Source organism: Trachurus trachurus (genome assembly GCF_905171665.1).
Source record: "Trachurus trachurus genome assembly, chromosome: 19".
Lineage (NCBI taxonomy): Eukaryota > Metazoa > Chordata > Actinopteri > Carangiformes > Carangidae > Trachurus > Trachurus trachurus.
Genome location: NC_139913.1, coordinates 11,305,608 through 11,325,934, shown reverse-complemented (window position 1 = coordinate 11,325,934; position 20,327 = coordinate 11,305,608). Strand labels below are relative to the sequence as shown.

The following is a 20,327-nucleotide window of genomic DNA, read 5'->3' as shown; positions in this document are numbered from 1 at the left end:
GGAGACAGGAACGCTTCACTGTATTTGAACGTCACCAGAGAACCAGCACAGTAACTCAAAGGTCGAACTAGGCCACTCTGTATAGTTGTCGAAGCTGCAACGTGTCCACAGTTCAACCAGACTGCTTTGTGGATCTGCCAGGTTTTCTTCTCCCTCCCTCCCTCCCTCCCTGTCTCTAACATCATGGGATGGCCATGCCTCTTTTGGAAAGGTGGACTCTAACACAGGGCCTTGTACATGTTTTTAAAATTTTTTGATTTTTTTTTTCACTCTGTGTGCTTTGGGAAAACTATTTAATATGAACTTCTAGACAGAGAAGAGTGTATCATTACTGTTATTGGCACAATTTAATCATTAGAAAGAGATGAAAGAGGATGATGGGGGAATAGCGCAGTAATAAGTTGGAATGTAAAAAGTGAAATCTGAACACGTTACATTATGTTTAATGTGGTTTAATGTGTTTAAGGTGCTTGTGTCTGTACATTCAGTGAGCTGTCATGAAACTGCAGTGGCTTGTAGGGGCTTGATACTCACAGGGTGTGTAGGCCCAGAGTCAGAGAGGAGTTTTCACACCTATAATAACACTTACAGGTTTCCCCCCTCATACATGAAAGATGGAAAGTGTTTATTATCTGTTTTACAGAAAATGATTCAATCTTCAAACACTGCATGCGCTGCAGAAGCTCATGGCCACGTCTGTCTGGTTTGCTGCCTGTGCGTAAAATGCGCACACGTTCGTTTTAACGCATCATCATCCTTATTCTTCCCTTTCCTCCTTTAATAAAAGAAACTATCACGTCCAAGCGAACATGTATAATACATCTTGTCCCTGCAGAACCGAAAACAAGCCATGTTTTTTTTGTAAAGACAAGAGAAAGAAAGTTATATCATCCAGTGTCCGAACGATCAGAGATCAGCTCAGCGACAGAGACTGGAGTCAGAAGCCGAGAAGACACAAAAACACCCCAAGAAAAGCGTCAAAGAAGAAAATCCACACTGAACAAGAGGGTGAGAAAAACGCGTCTGAACGGTGGAAAGCCGGCGCGTAAATGATCAAGTGCCCTCATCATCCACGTTTGAGCTGAAACGTGAACTTGTTTGACATGTTTTAAGACGGCCCCCTCTCTCTGATGAAGGAGGGACTCTGCGCCTCGAACATGTACAAGTTATCTGCTGGGCACGGGACCTCCCCAAAACTTTTTGGCATATAAAAGCCAAGCTAACTCATTTGTTTAGGCAGTAGGGAGTTTCTGCTAGGGTCTGGATTGGAGTTACACACAGACCGGACCCTACCCTGTATGAGTGGTGTCTGAGGAGAAAAAGGATTCCCCCCCTTTCCGCAAAGAATCTACATGTCTAATATTTAGACATGTTCAGCTTTGTGGATATCCGGTTAGCGCTTTTGCTCAGCGCAACGGTGCTTTTGGCGAGAGGTCAAGGCGAGGATGATAGTAAGTATCACTTTCAAACATTGATTTGAGTTGTTTCTTTTTGGGACCTCGGGATGTGGATAGTCTGCAAGGATGCTGAGCAGTTTTTTTTTGTTGCTGGAAGTGATCGTCCTCTGCGGGATACCCGACTCCATAGATGGGGAAGGTTGTTACACATGCAGTGAGGCGTTTTGGTGGAAAACTGGAAGCAAATAGGAATTTCTAGGCTTGGACTCGTTTTTTTCTGTGTTGTTTGATGCTCTCAGTTCTGGCGTGCAGATACACGCTCAGTGCGCGTCCTGCTGCTGCGGGAGCGCAGAGCTGAGGGGAGCAGCTGCGCTCTCTCTTGATGCCCATTGAGGACAGAAGGGACATTGGGTTCAAAAAGAGGGGAGTTGAAGCAGAGCACAAGCACTGATCAATTTGAGAAAAATCGAGTGCATTCGATTAATTTCAGTTATGTTTATATGAGAAAGCAGCTTCTCATCCTTTTTAGAAAGGTTGTGTGTCAAAAACCTGTCCCCAAACCTGTAGACTCCTCCACACTTTTGTCAACAATTTGACCGTAAACGCAACAATAATGCGAAAAACAAAAGTAAAACTTGACAATGGAGATGCTTTCAGGCGTTAAAAGATCAATCATTTCGCAATAAACCCTTCAGAGTGCACCAAACTGAATAAACTTTTTTTCCCCCTCTTTGTGCAAAACTGGACTGGTTTTGCTGAAAAGAAAAAGGGGGCAATGGAAAAATTACTTCAGCCTGACGTCGCCAGTGAAATAGTCTAGACACTAATTAATCACCATGCAGGGAAGGGTGCGGAAGAGCGGGTTCTGTGGGTTAACAGCGCCGCTCTGTGGCAAGTACCAGAACTGTGCATCCATCCATCTTTAAAAACCTGGGTCCTCCCACCTAATGGCCCAACCACACTTCCACCAGCTTGGAAAGTGATTAGGCCCAGTGTGATTTTCCACTCACTGCCTTTGAGGGGAAAATCTGAAACTTACAGCTGAGCAGGAATGTTGGACAGCAAATCTGTGGAGCCTTTTATCTGTTACACACCGAGTCCTGAATTGTGACATTACACAGGCCCAGATCACTTCCAGCTTCTGTAGTAAATCACTGCTGATGTATTGTATCAGAGGCTCTGTCCTGCACACACAACCAGTCACTAAACACATGATTTTTTATGAAGATTTGTCATATTAACAGCCTGTTTCCATGACTGTGGTGCTTCCATGATGAAGCCCCAGTGTGGCTTAGATGACAGTAATTAAAGGACAGAGTGGTCAAAGGCTGAGGAGGCTAAAGGAAAAAAGAAAACTATAACCCACAGGGTTTGACCTACAAGCTAGAGATCACAACTAACTGATGCTTGAGGCTGCAAGAAATTGATAGGTGACTATTTTACTGAATTTTTACGTCTGTGTCACATTGATGTCAGATCCAAGCTGCTCTTCCTCCTTCTGTTTTCATGATTAAGCTGTTTTGCAAGCGAGTACGTTGTCTGGTCTAGGTCTACGGTGCACATCTGGCTCCCATATAATGCACACATGTGAAGGTGTAGCCTGAGGAGAAACCTAAACATAACCCACACAGGTCCAACGTATAACAATGTATTTACTAGACAAACGTCTAGCCTAGATGTCCACAACTTTATTTTTGTACATTTACCCATTTGCTGTTACCAAACTCACCTTGGGTTTCTGCTCTCAGGCACATTCGGCAGCTGCACATTAGACGGACAGTTGTACAATGACAAGGACGTATGGAAACCAGAGCCCTGCCAGATCTGCGTCTGCGACAGTGGAACCGTCATGTGCGACGAGGTGATCTGTGAGGACACATCCGACTGCGCCGATCCCATCATTCCCGACGGAGAGTGCTGCCCTATCTGCCCCGATGGTATTCCACCTTCATCCACCTTCATCTCCCCTCAGCATTTCTGTGGTTAATTAGCTTTCTGGCGCCACCTAGTGCCTCCCACCTCACCTCTGACGTGGCTCTCTGGCCACAAGTGGACTCGAGGCCCTAAGCCTGCCTGCCTGCTTGCTGGAGGATTTTCAGTCGCTTTTTTTTGGATTTACCTTCCATTTAATTCAGTTTCAGTATGCGTTCTTTTAACGATGGATTATACCCGCTCTTTGGTGAAGTCTGGGCAGTGATTTTTTAAATTTCTCAACATGCCTGCTGCCTGTGCAGTGACACTGCTGGGTGCAGCAGTGGTTACACATGTACACTGTCTCCCAAAGCAACCCTTATGTCTTTTTTATTTCCCACCTGTTCTGTTGCAGAAGGGATTTAGTGTCATGATTCATGCCTGATTCACAATCATAATTAAACATTGTATTTCATGCTCCAGTCAACACTGCATTCAGTCCAGACCTGCTGTATATTACCTGTAGCATTATTATGTCCAAAGCCCCAAATTATGGATGTGTGTCAGTAAATATCCCAAGAGGTTTTGACAATGTCTTTTTCTCTATTGGTTCTGTAGGACCCGCTGGACCAGAGGTACTTTTGCCCTTTTTAACTTTTTTTAAAACTGATATTGAAAATGATGTGTCTCTAGAGTGTGAGGCCTGAACTTAATCACGCTCTCTCTCTCCGGAGATGCTGGCATGGCCTAGTTTAGTTTGTCACTCTTTACAGCCTGGATGAAACACAGCAGCGTAGCCTAACTTGCTCTCTCTGTCTCTCATAGCCGGTCGAGGAAGGAGATCCTGGCCCCGCTGGAGACCCGGTACGTTCCAGTTTACATTAACTATATTCAAGTAACCCTTTTTGACATTAGATGCATTTTTTTTTTATAAAGATTGTATTTATTTACATTATGGATTAATCAACTGTTGCTGACAAGAATAATGTGTAAGCAGCTGACAAGTTAAATGCATTAGTTCCAACAATGAGACATTTTGTGGTTTTCATAAGAAATTACATTGGCAGTAACATTAAAACAGTAAAACATGTCGTAAATCATTCATTGCATTGCATTTGTTTAGTTTGTTAATTCTCATTAGATTTTTAGAGGATAGTTTTTACTTTGTGAAATATTTAACTACTGACTAAAATGTAAAAATGCACACAGCACCTCTGAGTAACTCCCTATGCAGATGAAGCTGCTGTGACATAACTGTTGTTGATGATGATGATGACCTCTGATAAATAGGTCACAAGGTCAACAGGTCATTAAAAGTTCAAAGGTCAGATTACATAAATTTGCTTTTGAATGACGACACACAATACCGATTGGAAAACAGAAACCCGATTTCAACTGTTTTGCAAAGTTTATGGTTCTAATAAACACTTTTAATGGTCATGTTGAAACATAAACACATAATATCATTGTACACACATTTCACATTAAAGCAGTTTCTACAGTTTATAGTTTTGTTAATTTATCTAGAAGTTTCAGGTTTTGCAATGACTTACAACTCCTCCTTGAAGGCGAATTAAAAATGAGTTACACAACTAAAGTGATTAGAATGATTAAACCCTTTTTTAATTTATTTCTCTACAGGGTTACCCAGGTCTGCCTGGCAATGATGGAATCCCCGGACAGCCTGGCCTCCCTGGTCCACCTGGCCCCCCTGGCCCCCCTGGCCTTGGCGGAGTAAGTACCACAAAATCAGAACACCTACAACGTCTGAGATGTAGTGATGTTTATGTCAGATTAAATACCTCCTATAAACTCACGCTAGTACATGTTAGATTTGATATAACCCATACAGAGCAGTCCCATATTCCTGCAATTCAGCATCGATTCAGTCTGTTAGTATTGATTTTTCACAGACAAGAAAAGGCAGGATGAGTCCTTATTTCAGCACTGGGAGTATAGACAGCTCCCAGTTTTCTCAGGTTTATGTTGAGGAAAAATCCTCACCAGTTTATTTAGTCAGCAAACAAATGCACATGAGAAAGTTTGACTTTAATATGTGTAATTCTGACCAAATAAAAAAGTTTTACTCTTGGATGATGGAAGTTGAGTAATGGTTCTGTGCTGCAGTGACTCAGAAACAGCTCTCTGAATTGTTGCTTCTTAAAACTCAGTGACTAAATTCTTTATCTTCTCTCCTTACAGAACTTCTCTCCTCAAATGAGCTACTCCGACCCATCCAAATCCTCTGGCCCACCCCAACCTGGCCCCATGGTATGAGGGGCTTTCTTTTCTCTCAGTTTATCTTTGTTGCTAAATATTTAGCGTAATCTTATGCAGCAAGATGTCAAAGTTTTGTGACACTGTCAATAGTAAACATTTGAAATCCAGGCTAATGGTGACTCATGTTTGGTATTCACCTGTGTGGGTGTGCAACCACATGTAAATTCAGTTTAATGTTCCACAATCTAAAGGCTTTTTTCGTGGCTTTATCAACAGGGTCCTATGGGTCCTCGTGGTCCTCCTGGACCCGCTGGCTCCTCTGTAAGTATCCCCTCATAAGTTATTATTAAACATAACAGTTCAGTGACTCATCTTGACACTGTAGTAAAAAATTGCAAAAAAAAAAAAAAAAAAGATGTTGTATTGATCTATTTTTCTTGTTGTCTTGTTTTAGGGTCCTCAGGGATTCACTGGACCCCCTGGAGAGCCTGGTGAGCCCGGTGCATCTGTGAGTATCCAAATCTTAATAGTGAATGTTTATCTTGGTTTGTCTGTGATGAAACTAATAGGTTTGGCAAAATAAAAAAAAAAATAAAAAAACAGTTAAAGCAATACTTACCTTTCTGGAACTTTTGCACATTTCTTTGTCTAAGTTAAAATGCTATTAATAATCTGATGATACATTAAAATGTAAGAGAAACCCAACAGGGTTAAAAACTCATCATTTTTTCATTCTCATATTATTCTGAGAAAAGTCTGACCAATAATATTATTCGGTCCGATTAATAATATTTGACGAACGACCGAACCTACTTAATATGTAATCACTTTGTGCACCCCTCTCCTCCTCTCCCCCCTCCCGACCAGGAAGAACGCTTATTGACAGAGCAGTAGCAGGAGGACATGAGCAGAGGAGACTAGAGTCACAACACACTAGAAAGAAGGTTTTTGGAAATAAATAGTTTTTTAAAAGACCAATAACTGCAGCCGCAGCTGGTCGCGGAGTTTCATGTCTGATATTGTAACGTTGATAGTGAGCAGCCCCGAGTGATACGTAAACACAAGTCACATCATGTGTATAAAAGATCCAGTGCTAACGGCTAGGGGGCTAGGCTACTGTTAGCTCCCTTAGCTCTGTGAGTTCTCAGCGGTCCGGACCCGGTTGAACTCCGGACCGGCGCGGCTCGACTCGGCTCGGTCTGGATTTATTTTCGCCCTGAACCAGCGCATCAGGTGGCGCTGGTCCGGCCGCCAGCCCGGCTCGTTGAGAACTGTAATCTGTAACAATCACTTCCCCTGTGTCTCCAGTAGCAGTAGGCTAACAACAGTTTATTATAAAACTCATCAGTCATCATCACTGAGTCCGTTTATACGGTTTAAAACTCCGGTGTTGTGTTTGTTTGTGTTGTTCCCGTTTCACTCGCGTTCCTGTTCTGTTTACCGTTGCCATGCCAACGCATGCAGCAGGGAGGGAGGGGGCTCGTGGAGATGCTGCAGGAGGGAGAGGTGGGTGGGACTTGTGAGGGAGGTGGAGCTGTTGATTTTCAAATGTTTGTGCTGTGCTGAGTGAAATGCCAGATCGGTAAGTATTGCTTTAACAAGGCACAACACTGTGCCCAGCTTTCACATCTCATTGGGAAACCACTTAAATCTGCATGATTGTTCTTCTTGTTTAGATCCAAAATATATTTTGCCATTACGCATGTTACTTCCTGTTGTCATCACAGACCCTCTGACATCACATACAGATAGGTCAGGATTGCTTTGGTGCTGATCCACTTAATTTTTTTTTATGTTTTTAGGGTCCCATGGGTCCTCGTGGTCCTTCTGGCCCCCTTGGAAAGAACGGAGATGATGTGAGTGACTTATTGATTATTTGATTCCTAATTGATCCTTGTTTATGAGGCATGTCATGATTGTTCATAACCGACAGAAAGACACAGCTACAACTGATCTTTACCACTTGATCAATGATTATATTTTCTTCTGGTGTCATTTAATGTATGAAAGAAGGATACATACTTCCTGACCCTCATCTCTTACTAACCTCCCCTCTTGTCTTCTTCAACAGGGTGAGCCCGGCAAACCTGGACGCCCTGGTGAGCGTGGAGCTGCCGGCCCTCAGGTAAGTGATTTCCACCGAGGGCAAAAGCTGGGTCTCAAAACTCATGCTCTCTGTCTTTACTGCCTGTTTGCAGAAAAAACTTCGTATTGAAAGTTGATACAGGAAAGTTGTGATGCAAAATCAGTTAATAACACATCCCTTGTTTTCCTCCCGCAGGGTGCTCGTGGATTCCCAGGAACCCCCGGACTCCCCGGAATCAAGGGACACAGAGTAAGTTTGGAGAGGAGCAATCAATACGAAAAAATAACATTTTCAGCTGCTGCCCAGTGGTGACTGGTCTTATTTATGATGCTTATTGATTCTGTCCACAGGGTTTCAGCGGTCTGGATGGAGCTAAGGGAGACGGCGGACCCGCTGGCCCCAAGGTGAGATAGCAGGATGTGCTCCTGTCTCCAAAGCAAGAATCTCATCGTATATCGCGCCAATATTTTAGCTTACAATCTCTATCTTCCTTCTGTATCCGTCAACAGGGAGAGGCTGGTGCCTCTGGTGAGAATGGTGTCCCCGGTGCCATGGTATGTTTTGTTTCATCTCAATTTGTAATACTTGCTTTGCAATACTATAAGTCGTCGTATTCCAGTTGTCTAATAAAGTTTTTTTTTCATTGTCTTCCCTAGGGTGCTCGTGGTCTCCCTGGTGAGAGAGGCCGCCCTGGACCTCCTGGCCCCGCTGTAAGTGATCTTATCCATTAACTGAAACACCTGCTTACTAGTTAAATAAAACAATAGACAGACTGGAGCATCTTCCTGTCTGTCTACTGTATACAGTAGTAGTCACAGGTTTGCTAAGGTTTGACTGGAGTTCATATTGTGAGTCATATGTTAATTCATTTTTTTCATATATGACTTTGATTGAATCTCCTCTCTCCTTCTCTGCAGGGTGCTCGTGGTAACGATGGCAACACTGGTGCAGCTGGACCTCCCGTAAGTATTTTATCTAGTTCTCCTCATTGTCAATCAGAGCACCTTCTTAAAGCTGGTCATTGACATTGTTGATTTGGTACCAGCCAGATATGGCTATAAATGGGATGATATTGGATGATTGGTTGTAAATTGACTGAATGTCGGTTGACATCATGTGTCTTTATGTTTTTTAGGGACCTACTGGATCTGCTGGTCCCGCTGGATTCCCTGGTGGTGCTGGTGCTAAGGTAAAAATCTCAAAATACACCTGACATGTTTCCTATTACATCAAAATAAACAGTTTAATTAGCTACAGGGTTTTTTCATCCGTAGACTACGTAGGTGCAGCAATACTAATCAACTCCGTGTGTAATTTGAGCAGTTATCACAGTACGCTGCATCACAAAACCTTTGAAGTTGCATGTATTTTAAACAATTGCCCCCTTACTTTATAGCCCACCTGACAAGTTCTCTCATAATCTTTCTCATTAGCAGGAGAGCTGGCTGTCCGTACACATTAAGCCCTGTCACCTTGCTTTTTTTAGTATCTGTAAAATCATCACTGGGGGAAACTTCCCTCAAACTAATGATGATGTCATGCTCCAAAGTCGGCCATGTTGTAAAACTGCATCATGTTTACTCCCAGGTGATTGCAACAGCCAGCAGATGGCATCAGTAGACCTTTAATAGCCCCCTCCCCCCCCCCCCCCCCCACACACACACACACAGACAAACAAACAGGTGTCAGTAAACAGGGACAATGTAGAACATGAAGTCTCCATATAATTCACTTGTATATCTAATGTCAGTAATCTCGGTGAAGGTGGATGTGTTATTGTATCTTTCTTTTCGTTAACGTATTCACAATATCAAAGTAGATTTCTGACACATTGCTGCTTCCCTCCACAGGGAGAGACTGGTGCTCAGGGAGGCCGTGGATCCGAGGGACCCCAGGGAGCCCGTGGTGAGCCTGGTAACCCAGGACCTGCTGGACCCGCTGGCGCTGCTGTGAGTAGCTCTTTTACACACTGTCCAATTAATAACAGATATATAGATATAGATATATATATAAAGAGTATTCATATAACACATGTAATGTTCTTCCTCTCTTTCAGGGTGCCCCCGGAACTGATGGTGCACCTGGTAACAAGGGTTCTCCTGTGAGTGTCATACACATTGACCACCCAAATCTTATTACTCCTAAATGCTGCATTTGAAGTTTTCTGACACCCCGATTCTCCATCCTACAGGGTGCTTCTGGTATTGCTGGTGCTCCTGGTTTCCCTGGACCCCGTGGTCCTGCTGGAGCTCAGGGAACTATTGGCGCCCCTGGTCCCAAGGGTAACAGTGTAAGTAGACAGTTGTGTGACTTTGTAGTTTTTGTGTCCACACATGTTGTTCTTCACTGACTGGTTAAATTAAATATGTGTGTTCCTGCCAACAGGGTGATATTGGCACTCCTGGTCCTAAGGGAGAGCCTGGTGCCAAGGGAGAGTCCGTAAGTTTCAGATATGTGTTATATGGTCATTAATTTTTTAAATTTTAAATGAAAGGCATTTGTTTTCAACTGCTTTTCCTTCCTTTCTTTTTCCAGGGCCCCGCTGGAGTTCAGGGACTTCCCGGCCCCTCTGGTGAGGAGGGAAAGAGAGGAGGCCGTGGAGAGCCCGGTGGTGCTGGAGCCCGTGGACCTCCCGGAGAGCGTGTATGTTTCTCCCTTTCTCACTTCAGCTAATTTGCATCAAAACCAAGTCACCTGTTTTAGATAATACTGGGAATAGCCATTTAGATTGTATTAAAATTATAGATCCATTCTCTGTGTAACTCAGATCAGATCTTCATGTTAAAGTCCTCTAATAGAGGCTCCCATGAAACTCTCTGCTCATTTACAGTATGTTAAATTCCCGGGGGGATTCGCCCCTGGAGTTGAGTATTTACACCACAGTTTGTGACATGGATGATGTGTCTGTTTTTTTCCATTAGGGTGCCCCTGGTGCTCGTGGTTTCCCTGGTGCTGATGGAGCTGCTGGTGGCAAGGTGACTTAGCCTTCCTCATGTCTTCTCATTCAGACACTATGATACATTAGAAAACCCATGATTGTTCTTAACAAAGATTGAAGTAGTTAAACTTAACCTACTTCCTCTTTTGTGCGACAGGGAGCCCCCGGTGAGCGTGGTGCCCCCGGCGCATTGGGAGCTCAGGGAGCCACTGGCGAGGGTGGAAGCCCCGGTGCTCCTGGCGTTCCCGGATCCAAGGTTAGTTCTTTAACATATTTTTTTCCCCTGTGCAACATGAAATTCTCTTAATTTTCTCACTCATCTTAAACTCCAAAGCAAAAATGAATGTGCTGAATCTTGAATATCATGGTCTTTTCTCCATAGGGAGTGACTGGTAGCCCTGGAAGCCCTGGCCCTGATGGCAAAGCTGGACCTTCTGTAAGTACCAATCACTAATAGAGTCAGATAATGTTCACTTTAATAACAGAACACATTATTCATTCATATACATCAAAGTCAAAAAATAATTTTAGTCATGATAACATGATAGGAGAGCCTGCTCTTCATATTTTCTCCATTCTCATTGTTTTCCCGTAATCTTTAGGGCGCTTCTGGACAAGATGGCCGCTCTGGACCTCCTGGCCCCACTGGAGCCAGAGGCCTGCCCGGAGTTATGGGATTCCCCGGACCCAAGGGAGCCGCTGTGAGTTAACTGAGCGCCTACACACATTTTTATAATTATAAATACAAAAAGACGAGATCAGGCCAGAGTCATCATCAAGTAATTTCTTTTTAAACCTTACGCATACCATTAACAAAAGTCTATAAAGTGCAAAATGGAGATATAAACTAAATAAAGTATTGATGTGAAGCAAAATCTTTAAGTAGCAAATGTAAATGTGCTCTTTTGAACAGGGTGATGGTGGCAAGCCTGGTGAGAGAGGCCCTGCTGGTGCTACTGGAGCTGTTGTAAGTACTTGTATACAGACATGAAACTCCAAACCACCGTTTTCTATAATAAAAATTCCTGTAAAAAAGCTAAAAAGCCGTTGATAAAAGGCTTGGATAATGTTTTTGTTCACAGGGTGCCCCTGGTAAAGATGGTGACATTGGTGCTACTGGACCTTCTGGCGCCGCTGTAAGTATCTCATCTGCTTTACTTAACCACATAATACAACTGATATTTCCAAGAGTATTTTTAACTTTCACTTTGCCTGTTTCAAGGTTTCTCATTTTTAAGTTTGCTTCTTTTTGTTCAGGGACCTGCTGGAGAGAAGGGAGAGCAGGGACCTGCTGGTCCTCCTGGATTCCAGGTGGGTTTCTCATCACCTTGAGCCCTGTTTTTGGTTTGGCTGATATTTTTTCAAGCTGTGTTGCAATTCTGCTCATTAAACTTATTGAATTTTCTTCCTTTTCATTTGTGCAGGGTCTTCCTGGACCCCAAGGTAGCACTGGTGAGACTGGCAAGCCTGGTGAGCAGGTAAGAGTCACAAGGAATCAGCTGTGTAACCTAACTTACCAACTTCTTCTTACTAACTAACAAGTGTTTTTTGTTTGTTTGTTTGTTTTTCTTTGTTGCACATCATATCGATGCAGTACATCAGAACTCATGGTAATCATTTCCCTGTTTCTTTTTTTCTCCAGGGAGTTCCCGGAGAGGCTGGACCCCATGGCCCATCTGGATCAAGAGTGAGTATCTCTTGCATTTTAGAAAAAAAATATTGAGCCTCATTCCTGGTCTTTACCTGAAAGTGTCGTCACTGATGCATCGTCCTCTGTCCTTCAGGGCGACAGAGGTTTCCCTGGTGAGCGCGGAGCTCCTGGCGTTGTTGGACCCACTGGAGCCCGTGGAGCCGCCGGCCCTGCTGGTAGTGATGGAGCTAAGGTAGATTCATTTTTTAAAAAGCACTGATCTTGAATATAAAATCTCACTTCTCAGTCAAGTCCGTTTTATTTATATAGCGTCAGTTCGCTACAGAAGATATTTCAAGGTCGAGACCTTCTCTTAATAATAGCATTTGTAGATACCCAGAAGATCCCACCAACAGCACCTGCAGCAGTGGTGAGGAAAAACTTGTTTTTAAGAGGCAGAAACCTCAAACAGTAGATAGAGATAGCGAGAGAGAGATGCAACAAGTACAGGAAATATCTAATAGCAATAATAAATTGCAGCAGGCAGGAGACAGGATGAGGCAGTAGAAGGTGGTCCACAGTTGCAGATCTGGACTCTCTAGCTCTGAAGATTGGAGGATAAATTACAGGAGGAGAGAAGGTGGGGGAAGTTGGGATAAAAAAAAAAGAAAGGCACACAGCCTGGGTGTTCATGTGTTTGAGAGAGAAAACAACTGTAACAACAATAAGCTAAAATTGCCTTAATATGATCATATGTCCTGGATTTGGTGACTGTTCTAGCTGCAGCCTTCTGAACCACTTGAACACATTTAATCAGCACATGTGACAGGTGATAAAACAAAACAATACAACAAATGAGTCTAGATGAAACAAGGATTTCAGCATCAGTCAAATCCTCTGTATGTTTCCCTTTTTGCCATGATAAAACACAGACAAGAGGTTGCTGCAGAACAGTGGCGTCCTCAGAACCAAACCTAGAGGGCAGGTTCTGCCATGCAGCTTTAGAGATAATGAACCATGAATTGGGCTCAAACATCTGCTCAATTATCCTTAATTATCATCCTTACTCTCATTCTCCTTTATTATAAAACAAAGATCAATGTTGTGGATTCACTTGTTGTCAAATCGGATCAGGTTTATTCACCAAAATGCAGAACTTGACAGTGTTGTCCACTGGGACGTATTCACTTTACAGCCTGTTTGATTCTACCAGTAGATGATGATGTGATTGTTTTTGTTTTTGTGTACAGGGAGAGGCCGGTGCTGGTGGTGCCCCCGGTGGTATTGGAGCCCCTGGTATGCAGGGAATGCCTGGTGAGCGCGGAGCTGGTGGTCTGCCCGGAACCAAGGGAGAGAGAGTACGTATCACTGTTGTTATTCATGATTATCAAGGCAAAAACAAATAGGAAATGGATTGATTTAGTGGGAATTAAGGGAGAGGCGCTGTCTCATTGTTACAGCCACAGTTAGTAGTTGCAGTAGTTGAATTTTTGTGACTAAGTAAAGGTTTGGTTAAACTTTAATGTGACTTTAATAACCCTTTTCTCCTCTCAGGGTGATGGTGGTGGCAAGGGAGTTGATGGTGCCCCTGGTAAGGATGGCGTGCGTGGTATGACCGGTTCTATTGGAGTGCCTGGACCTCCTGGTGCTCAGGGTGAGAAGGTGAGACCGGACACTACACTGTTGTGTACAAAATACTAGAGATCCAGGTTCACGGTGGTTTTTGTCTTGTCCTTGTCTGCTCACCTGTCCTCCTTCATCTTTTTAGGGTGAGGGCGGCCCCGTTGGAGTCTCTGGACCCACTGGTCCTCGTGGTTCCCCTGTAAGTGCTTTTCCCAACACACACCTACATGAAAACCAGAAAAGAAACACAAAAAAATATACAAAATACTGCTAAACAGAGCACAGTGAACATCTCCTTTAAGGTTCTACTTCATTATTTCTCCAACAGGGTGAGCGTGGAGAGGGTGGACCTTCCGGACCTGCCGGATTTGCTGGACCTCCTGTAAGTCCTTCAATAATTGGAGAACTTTTAAAAAAATACAAAAACAACATGAACACGCCCGCCCAGGTGAGATAAGAGTTGACTCAAGAAGGCCTGTGTTGACTTGTGTCCTCTCTTGTCCCTCAGGGTGCTGATGGTCAGCCTGGTGCCAAGGGAGAGACTGGTGACTCTGGACCCAAGGGAGACGCTGGTGCTCCTGGACCCGGCGGACCTGTTGGAGCTTCTGGACCTCAGGTAGGCCCCACATGTCGGATGAAATACACCCTGCTGTGATATTGAGTTTTTTTTTACCAGTGGTGATGAAATTGATCAGATAGCAGTTCCTCTTTAACTTCCTTGTTTTTTTTTCTCTCTCTCCTGTCATCAGGGACCTGCTGGTCCTCCTGGAAGCAAAGGTGCTCGTGGTGGTGCTGGATCTCCTGTGAGTATCCTATCGTTGTGTAAGGGTTTGCAGAATTTGGTGACGTTGTTGTTGTTTGGAGTTTTATTTTATGATCGCTTTTGTTTGTGTGTTTATTTGTTAGGGTGCTACTGGTTTCCCCGGACCCGCTGGCAGAGTTGGACCCCCTGGCCCTGCTGTGAGTATCATCATGACCAGTTAGAATAAACCGATATACATTCTTACTTTCTGTCTGTTTGTGTGTAGTAGTAGTAGTAGTAGTAGTAGTAGCAGACACACAAAATCATAATTAATTTCCTAGATCATATTGTGGCCAGTTTTAGGCATGTGATTTGGTCTCCTGAGGAAGCTATCTAAAGCTTATTATAGTAGGAGCCATTTGACATACATTAGACATACACTTGACGTTTAACATACAATGTATACTATACACATTTTACATGCACTTGACACTTACATACATTTAACATACTATATATAATACAACATACAGGATGTGCATTTATGTATATGAGTTCAGCAGTTGTTCCTTTAGATGGCATTTAAACATGGTGATGAACTGTTTCCCCGGCACACTATACTCATACTGGTTCCTACTAGTTTGTGTTTTTTTTTTTTTTTTTACCTATAATAAGGTGTTTATGTCTGGTATTGTGGGGCTGGGTGAATATAATGGTCTTCCCTGGAGTTTGACTCAATGCGTCGACTCTTCTTGTGATTCAAGGGAGCCTCTGGACCTCCTGGAGCCGTTGGCCCCGTCGGCAAAGATGGACAAAGAGGAGGCCGTGGTGAGACCGGCCCTGCTGGTCGCCCTGGTGAGGCTGGTGCTGCAGGAGCCCCAGGACCTGGCGGAGAGAAGGGATCTCTTGGTTCTGATGGCCCCCCTGTAAGTGCTCACTATTATTATTACAGAGGTGTTTGACAAATTGTTTTTTAAAAGTACTACAGTGAACTAATTGCTCACTAACTGACTGCCATATCCTTCTGTGCAGGGTGCCCCTGGTACTTCTGGACCCCAAGGTATGACTGGAGGACGTGGTCAGGTCGGTCTCCCCGGACAGCGTGGAGAGCGTGGTTTCTCTGGTCTGCCTGGAACATCTGTGAGTATTTTCTGAAAACAACACAAACGAAATCAACAAACATCATGGGGTTTCAAACGCAGTCTTGGACGTCCACTGTTCCTGAACCTCCCTGCTCTTCTGTTTCTTTAGGGTGAGCCCGGAAAGCAGGGACCTGGCGGACCTCTTGGTGAGCGTGGACCCCCCGGACCTTCTGGACCCCCTGGCATGTCTGGCGCCCCCGGAGAGGCTGGTCGTGAGGTACGCCACCTGGCTCCTCTGCAATATTTGTTGCAGAGGATCTTCTTTTTAGGGTCTTTTAGTGTCACTCTGCACTTTATAGATTCTTATCAGTACTTATTTATCCACCATATTTATTGTAGGCCTAAGTACTATTGTTATTTTCTTTTCTTTCTTGGTTGCAATCACAAGGCACAGTAAAAATGTACGGTATGAGCAGTCAAGAAAATCAAATAGGGTTCCCAGACTTTATAGAATTGGTCTGTTTTTAAATGTAATATGCATGCAAGATATTCTAATGGCACTAGATCAAACACTACTCCTTGCCAGCCTTTAACAGTTGGTACCTTTTCGTGATATGTCATGTTAGCGTACTGTTTTTATGTCTTGTTTATTTATGGAATGCAGCTGTTGGTGGCGTTGATTGTCCAAGACAAATTTCCCTTCCGGGGACAATAAAGTTTATATTGATATTGATTGATTGAATATGTAGAGTAGCTTCTCAATAATATTGCTGCTAACCATGCTAAAGTTATGATGATTGATCTGCCACAGGGATCTCAAGGTCACGATGGTGCCCCTGGTCGCGACGGAGCTTCTGGCCCCAAGGTAAGCCGCTCCTTCTGCTCTCATTTTTTAATTGTTTAATTTTTTGGTAGAAATAGAAATGATACAGTTAAGCTGCTGAGCATCTCTCACTGGAGATCTGTCCCCTATAGGGAGATCGTGGTGAGTCTGGCAATGCTGGATCCCCTGGTGCCCCTGGTGCTCCTGGACCCCCTGGCGGTGTCGGCCCCTCTGGAAAGACTGGTGACCGTGGAGAGGGTGTAAGATTCTCCCCCCCCCACACATACACACACACACACACTGCTGAAAAGTGTACACCTGAAAGATTGCTACCTTTCTGATGAGATGACTGTCTGATTTTCCCACTCTCTCTTTCCTCTAGGGCCCTGCTGGTCCCTCTGGTTCCTCTGGCCCTGCTGGTGTCCGTGGTCCTGCTGTACGTTCATCATCCCAACAAAAGAGATAATAGATATTAGCATCACTTTTTATCATAAGTAGATGGCATCATGACCTTCTGCTGCCTTTGTTCAGGGCCCCGCTGGTGCCAAGGGAGACAGAGGAGAGGCTGGTGAGGCTGGAGATAGAGGACACAAGGGACACAGAGGATTCTCTGGCATGTCGGGTCTGCCCGGACCTGCTGTAAGTAGCCGGTTCCAGCTGATAAGCAAGCAAAGGTTGGAAGATCCATCAAACATTTGATCTTACTGTAATATCTTCATTCACCTCCAGGGAGGTGCTGGAGAGAGAGGACCCGCTGGTTCCTCTGGACCCGCTGGACCTAGAGTAAGTACAACTTCTCACAGAATTGGTTGTTATCACTCAAAGCTTAATAATTCTCTACTTGAAGAGCCAGCGACTTAAAACAGCTGTGCAGAGCTCATGGCTGCTAATCCAGAACACACACAATAGTATACACAATGATGAGATAATACACTGTGATGATGCATGATGAACAGAATTAGTCGTGTTATAGTTTTGACATGTGCACGATGTTAATGAAATGAGGAGATTAACTGTTATGAGCTGATGTTTTCTTTCATTGAGTGATCATGTGGCTGTTTCTATACAGGGACCTTCCGGATCTAACGGTGCCGCCGGTAAGGACGGCATGAACGGTCTGCCCGGACCCATCGGACCCCCTGGACCTCGCGGTCGCAATGGAGAGATGGGACCTTCTGTAAGTTGCACTACTTTCTCAATAACACCCGTGTACTTGTGAATTCAGACACCTTGAATGTAGTTGTTGAATGGAAACCCCTGGCGTTTCCAAACAGGGTCCTCCCGGACCTCCCGGACCCCCAGGACCCCCCGGACCTCCCGGCGGTGGATTCGAGTTCGTCAGCCAGCCACTCCAGGAGAAGGCCCCCGATCCCTACCGTGGCGGCCACTACCGCGCCGACGACCCCAACATGATGCGCGATCGCGACATGGAGGTTGACACCACCCTCAAGACCCTGACCCAGAGGGTCGAGAAGATCCGCAGCCCCGACGGTACCCAGAAGAGCCCCGCCCGCATGTGCCGTGACCTGAGGATGTGCCACCCCGAGTGGAAGAGCGGTGAGTGCAGATCGGACACCTGCTGGAGCCGGTCGATGGAGTATAACACCAGGATGAGCGCTGACAGAAACCGTTATGTGTTCCTCCATTACAGGCACTTACTGGGTTGACCCCAACCAGGGATCTGCTCTGGACGCCATCAAGGTCCAATGCAACATGGAGACTGGTGAGACTTGCATCCACCCCAGCCAGACCAGCGTCCCCATGAAGAACTGGTACCGCAGCAAGAACATCAGAGAGAAGAAGCACGTCTGGTTCAGCGAGTCCATGACCGGTGGATTCCAGGTGAGAAGACGTTTATTTTCAAATCATTTTAAAATCCAAAATACAATTTCAATTCAGAATATACAGCAGTCATGATCTTGTAAAAAAAATAAAAAAAAGAGTCAAAAAGAAAAAACAGCTCTCCTCACCCACTCATAGACTGCAGGATATGTACAGCACTGTTGAGCCAGTGACAGTAAAAAAAACCTGTGCATCCTTCTCTTCTCCTCCACCAATGCAGTTCCAGTATGGCAGCGATGGAGCTGATGCCGAGGATGTCAACATCCAGATGACCTTCATGCGCCTGATGTCCAACCAGGCCTCTCAGAACATCACATACCACTGCAAGAACAGCGTTGCCTACATGGACTCCGCCACCGGCAACCTGAAGAAGGCCCTGCTTCTCCAGGGATCCAACGACGTCGAGATCAGAGCCGAGGGCAACAGCCGCTTCACATACAGCGTCAGCGAGGATGGCTGCACGGTGAGTTTACCTAAAATTCATCACTTCCTTAGAGAAGCGATATTTTGATCGTTGATTTTGATAGTTGTTGTTTTTTGGGGGGATTTTTTGAGCAATTTGTAATCTTTTCTTTTTTTCTTCACCTCCATAGTCACACACTGGCACATGGGGCAAGACAGTCATCGACTACAAGACATCAAAAACATCTCGCCTGCCCATCATTGACATTGCTCCTATGGATGTTGGTGCACCTGATCAGGAATTTGGCGTCGAAGTTGGCCCCGTTTGCTTCTTGTAAAAAAGAAAGAAATATGGACATGACATTGTTGTTTTTTTTCTAGCAGTCATCTCTAAATCCTTTTTTTTTTCTATGCATTCAAAACTCATTCGGCCGCCATCCATTGGCCCACATGCTTAAAACCACTCTACTGAAGACGGTGTTTGTGTTTTTTTTCCAATCATGAGAAGTTTTTGGGACTGCTACTACAACCGAAAACCAACCACAAGGACACTTTAAAAAGAATCTTTTGTTTCCACTGGCAACAAGAAAATAATATATATACTTGTGTAAAATTTCCCCCTGGAGATTGAGAAAAAAAAAGATCCACACTCGCAATGAAACACAGGTGACTTTTGCCATTTTCTACCACTGCGGAAGGACATTGAAAACAACAAATGATATGTACCATTTTTCTGGTGTTAAATAAATTGTAAAAAGTGTGAAGTGTCTTCTTGTTCTAAATTCATAATCGAAAAAAAAAAAAAACACCTGAATGTTGCTCAGACGAACGTCACCAGCAAATGAGCAATTCCAAGAAGCTCACTTTCATTGCAATACGTAGATGGCTACCTCATAACAAGAAGTCACCCCTGAAATTTTTCTTAAAGGAAAAGGGTATATTTTACACAACAAGTCTATTGAGGGGGGCAGGGGTTAGAAACATTCAAAGGTGCTATTACCAACTCATTGAGGTCCAGTTATTGGTGTTTGATGGTGAGACCATCACTGTCATACTGTAATTACTGCCACTAATGCCTGCAGAACCTTTGGTGCTACTAAATTGACTCATTGTCTTGTTGTCTATGCAGTGCAAATGTTTTCTTCTTAAGTGTTGGTTTGATGACAGAGGAACTCTGCAAAGGTGATCTCTGCAGATGTAATGCATGCAATCATGTCTTTGTAGATAAACAACAAAAAAGCAAGTAACTCTGATTCAATATCATTTCCCTGCCCCTGTGTTCAGTGTTGACCTTTTCTGTCTGTTTTGCCCCTGTGGAAAACTCACTAAAAAAAAAAAAACCAAACGGAAAAAAACAGCACACATCTCCCATCCTGTTGTTTATGTTGTTTGTTGATGTCTTTTTCGCGAAGGGTTTCTTAAAAAAGAATTTGAAGCAGACCCACTTTCATGGTTTAAAAGAGAGATTCTGTACTTATTTTGTACATGTATAATAAATTGAGATGTTTTTAATTATTTTGGGTGCTGAAATAAAGCATGTGAAGTGGTCTACTCAGTGGCGGAGTTTTCACTGTCCTGTTTTGCAACTGTTGTGAAACTGAAATCAGGTGGCAGGAGCTGGAAAGTACTCA

The 20,327-nt window shown here is 44.1% G+C and overlaps 1 protein-coding gene across 1 annotated transcript; it reads left to right on the top strand.

Annotated features, from left to right (window-relative positions):
* Positions 1-1,207: 1,207 nt before the first annotated feature.
* Positions 1,208-19,505, top strand: col1a1b (collagen, type I, alpha 1b). Its single transcript, XM_083993949.1, has 51 exons — positions 1,208-1,451; positions 3,146-3,334; positions 3,927-3,943; positions 4,134-4,172; positions 4,950-5,042; positions 5,511-5,579; positions 5,805-5,849; positions 5,983-6,036; positions 7,331-7,384; positions 7,600-7,653; positions 7,810-7,863; positions 7,965-8,018; positions 8,124-8,168; positions 8,271-8,324; positions 8,532-8,576; positions 8,750-8,803; positions 9,465-9,563; positions 9,671-9,715; positions 9,806-9,904; positions 10,000-10,053; positions 10,150-10,257; positions 10,536-10,589; positions 10,710-10,808; positions 10,935-10,988; positions 11,155-11,253; positions 11,466-11,519; positions 11,635-11,688; positions 11,810-11,863; positions 11,977-12,030; positions 12,195-12,239; positions 12,337-12,435; positions 13,433-13,540; positions 13,737-13,844; positions 13,951-14,004; positions 14,134-14,187; positions 14,314-14,421; positions 14,555-14,608; positions 14,712-14,765; positions 15,312-15,473; positions 15,580-15,687; positions 15,799-15,906; positions 16,441-16,494; positions 16,605-16,712; positions 16,835-16,888; positions 16,984-17,091; positions 17,182-17,235; positions 17,522-17,629; positions 17,727-18,009; positions 18,104-18,294; positions 18,515-18,757; positions 18,888-19,505. The coding sequence occupies exons 1-51, from the start codon at positions 1,370-1,372 to the stop codon at positions 19,032-19,034; spliced, it is 4,341 nt and encodes a 1,446-aa protein (XP_083850075.1). The 5' UTR covers positions 1,208-1,369; the 3' UTR covers positions 19,035-19,505.
* The last annotated feature ends 822 nt before the right edge of the window (positions 19,506-20,327 follow it).

Bases quoted from the DNA above. Each gene is read 5' to 3' on its own strand.
- col1a1b (XM_083993949.1), top strand. From the start codon at position 1,370: ATGTTCAGCTTTGTGGATATCCGGTTAGCGCTTTTGCTCAGCGCAACG. The intron at 9,716-9,805 runs GTGAGTGTCATA...TCCATCCTACAG, and splicing joins CTGGTAACAAGGGTTCTCCT to GGTGCTTCTGGTATTGCTGG. The intron at 15,688-15,798 runs GTGAGTATTTTC...CTGTTTCTTTAG, and splicing joins CTGGTCTGCCTGGAACATCT to GGTGAGCCCGGAAAGCAGGG.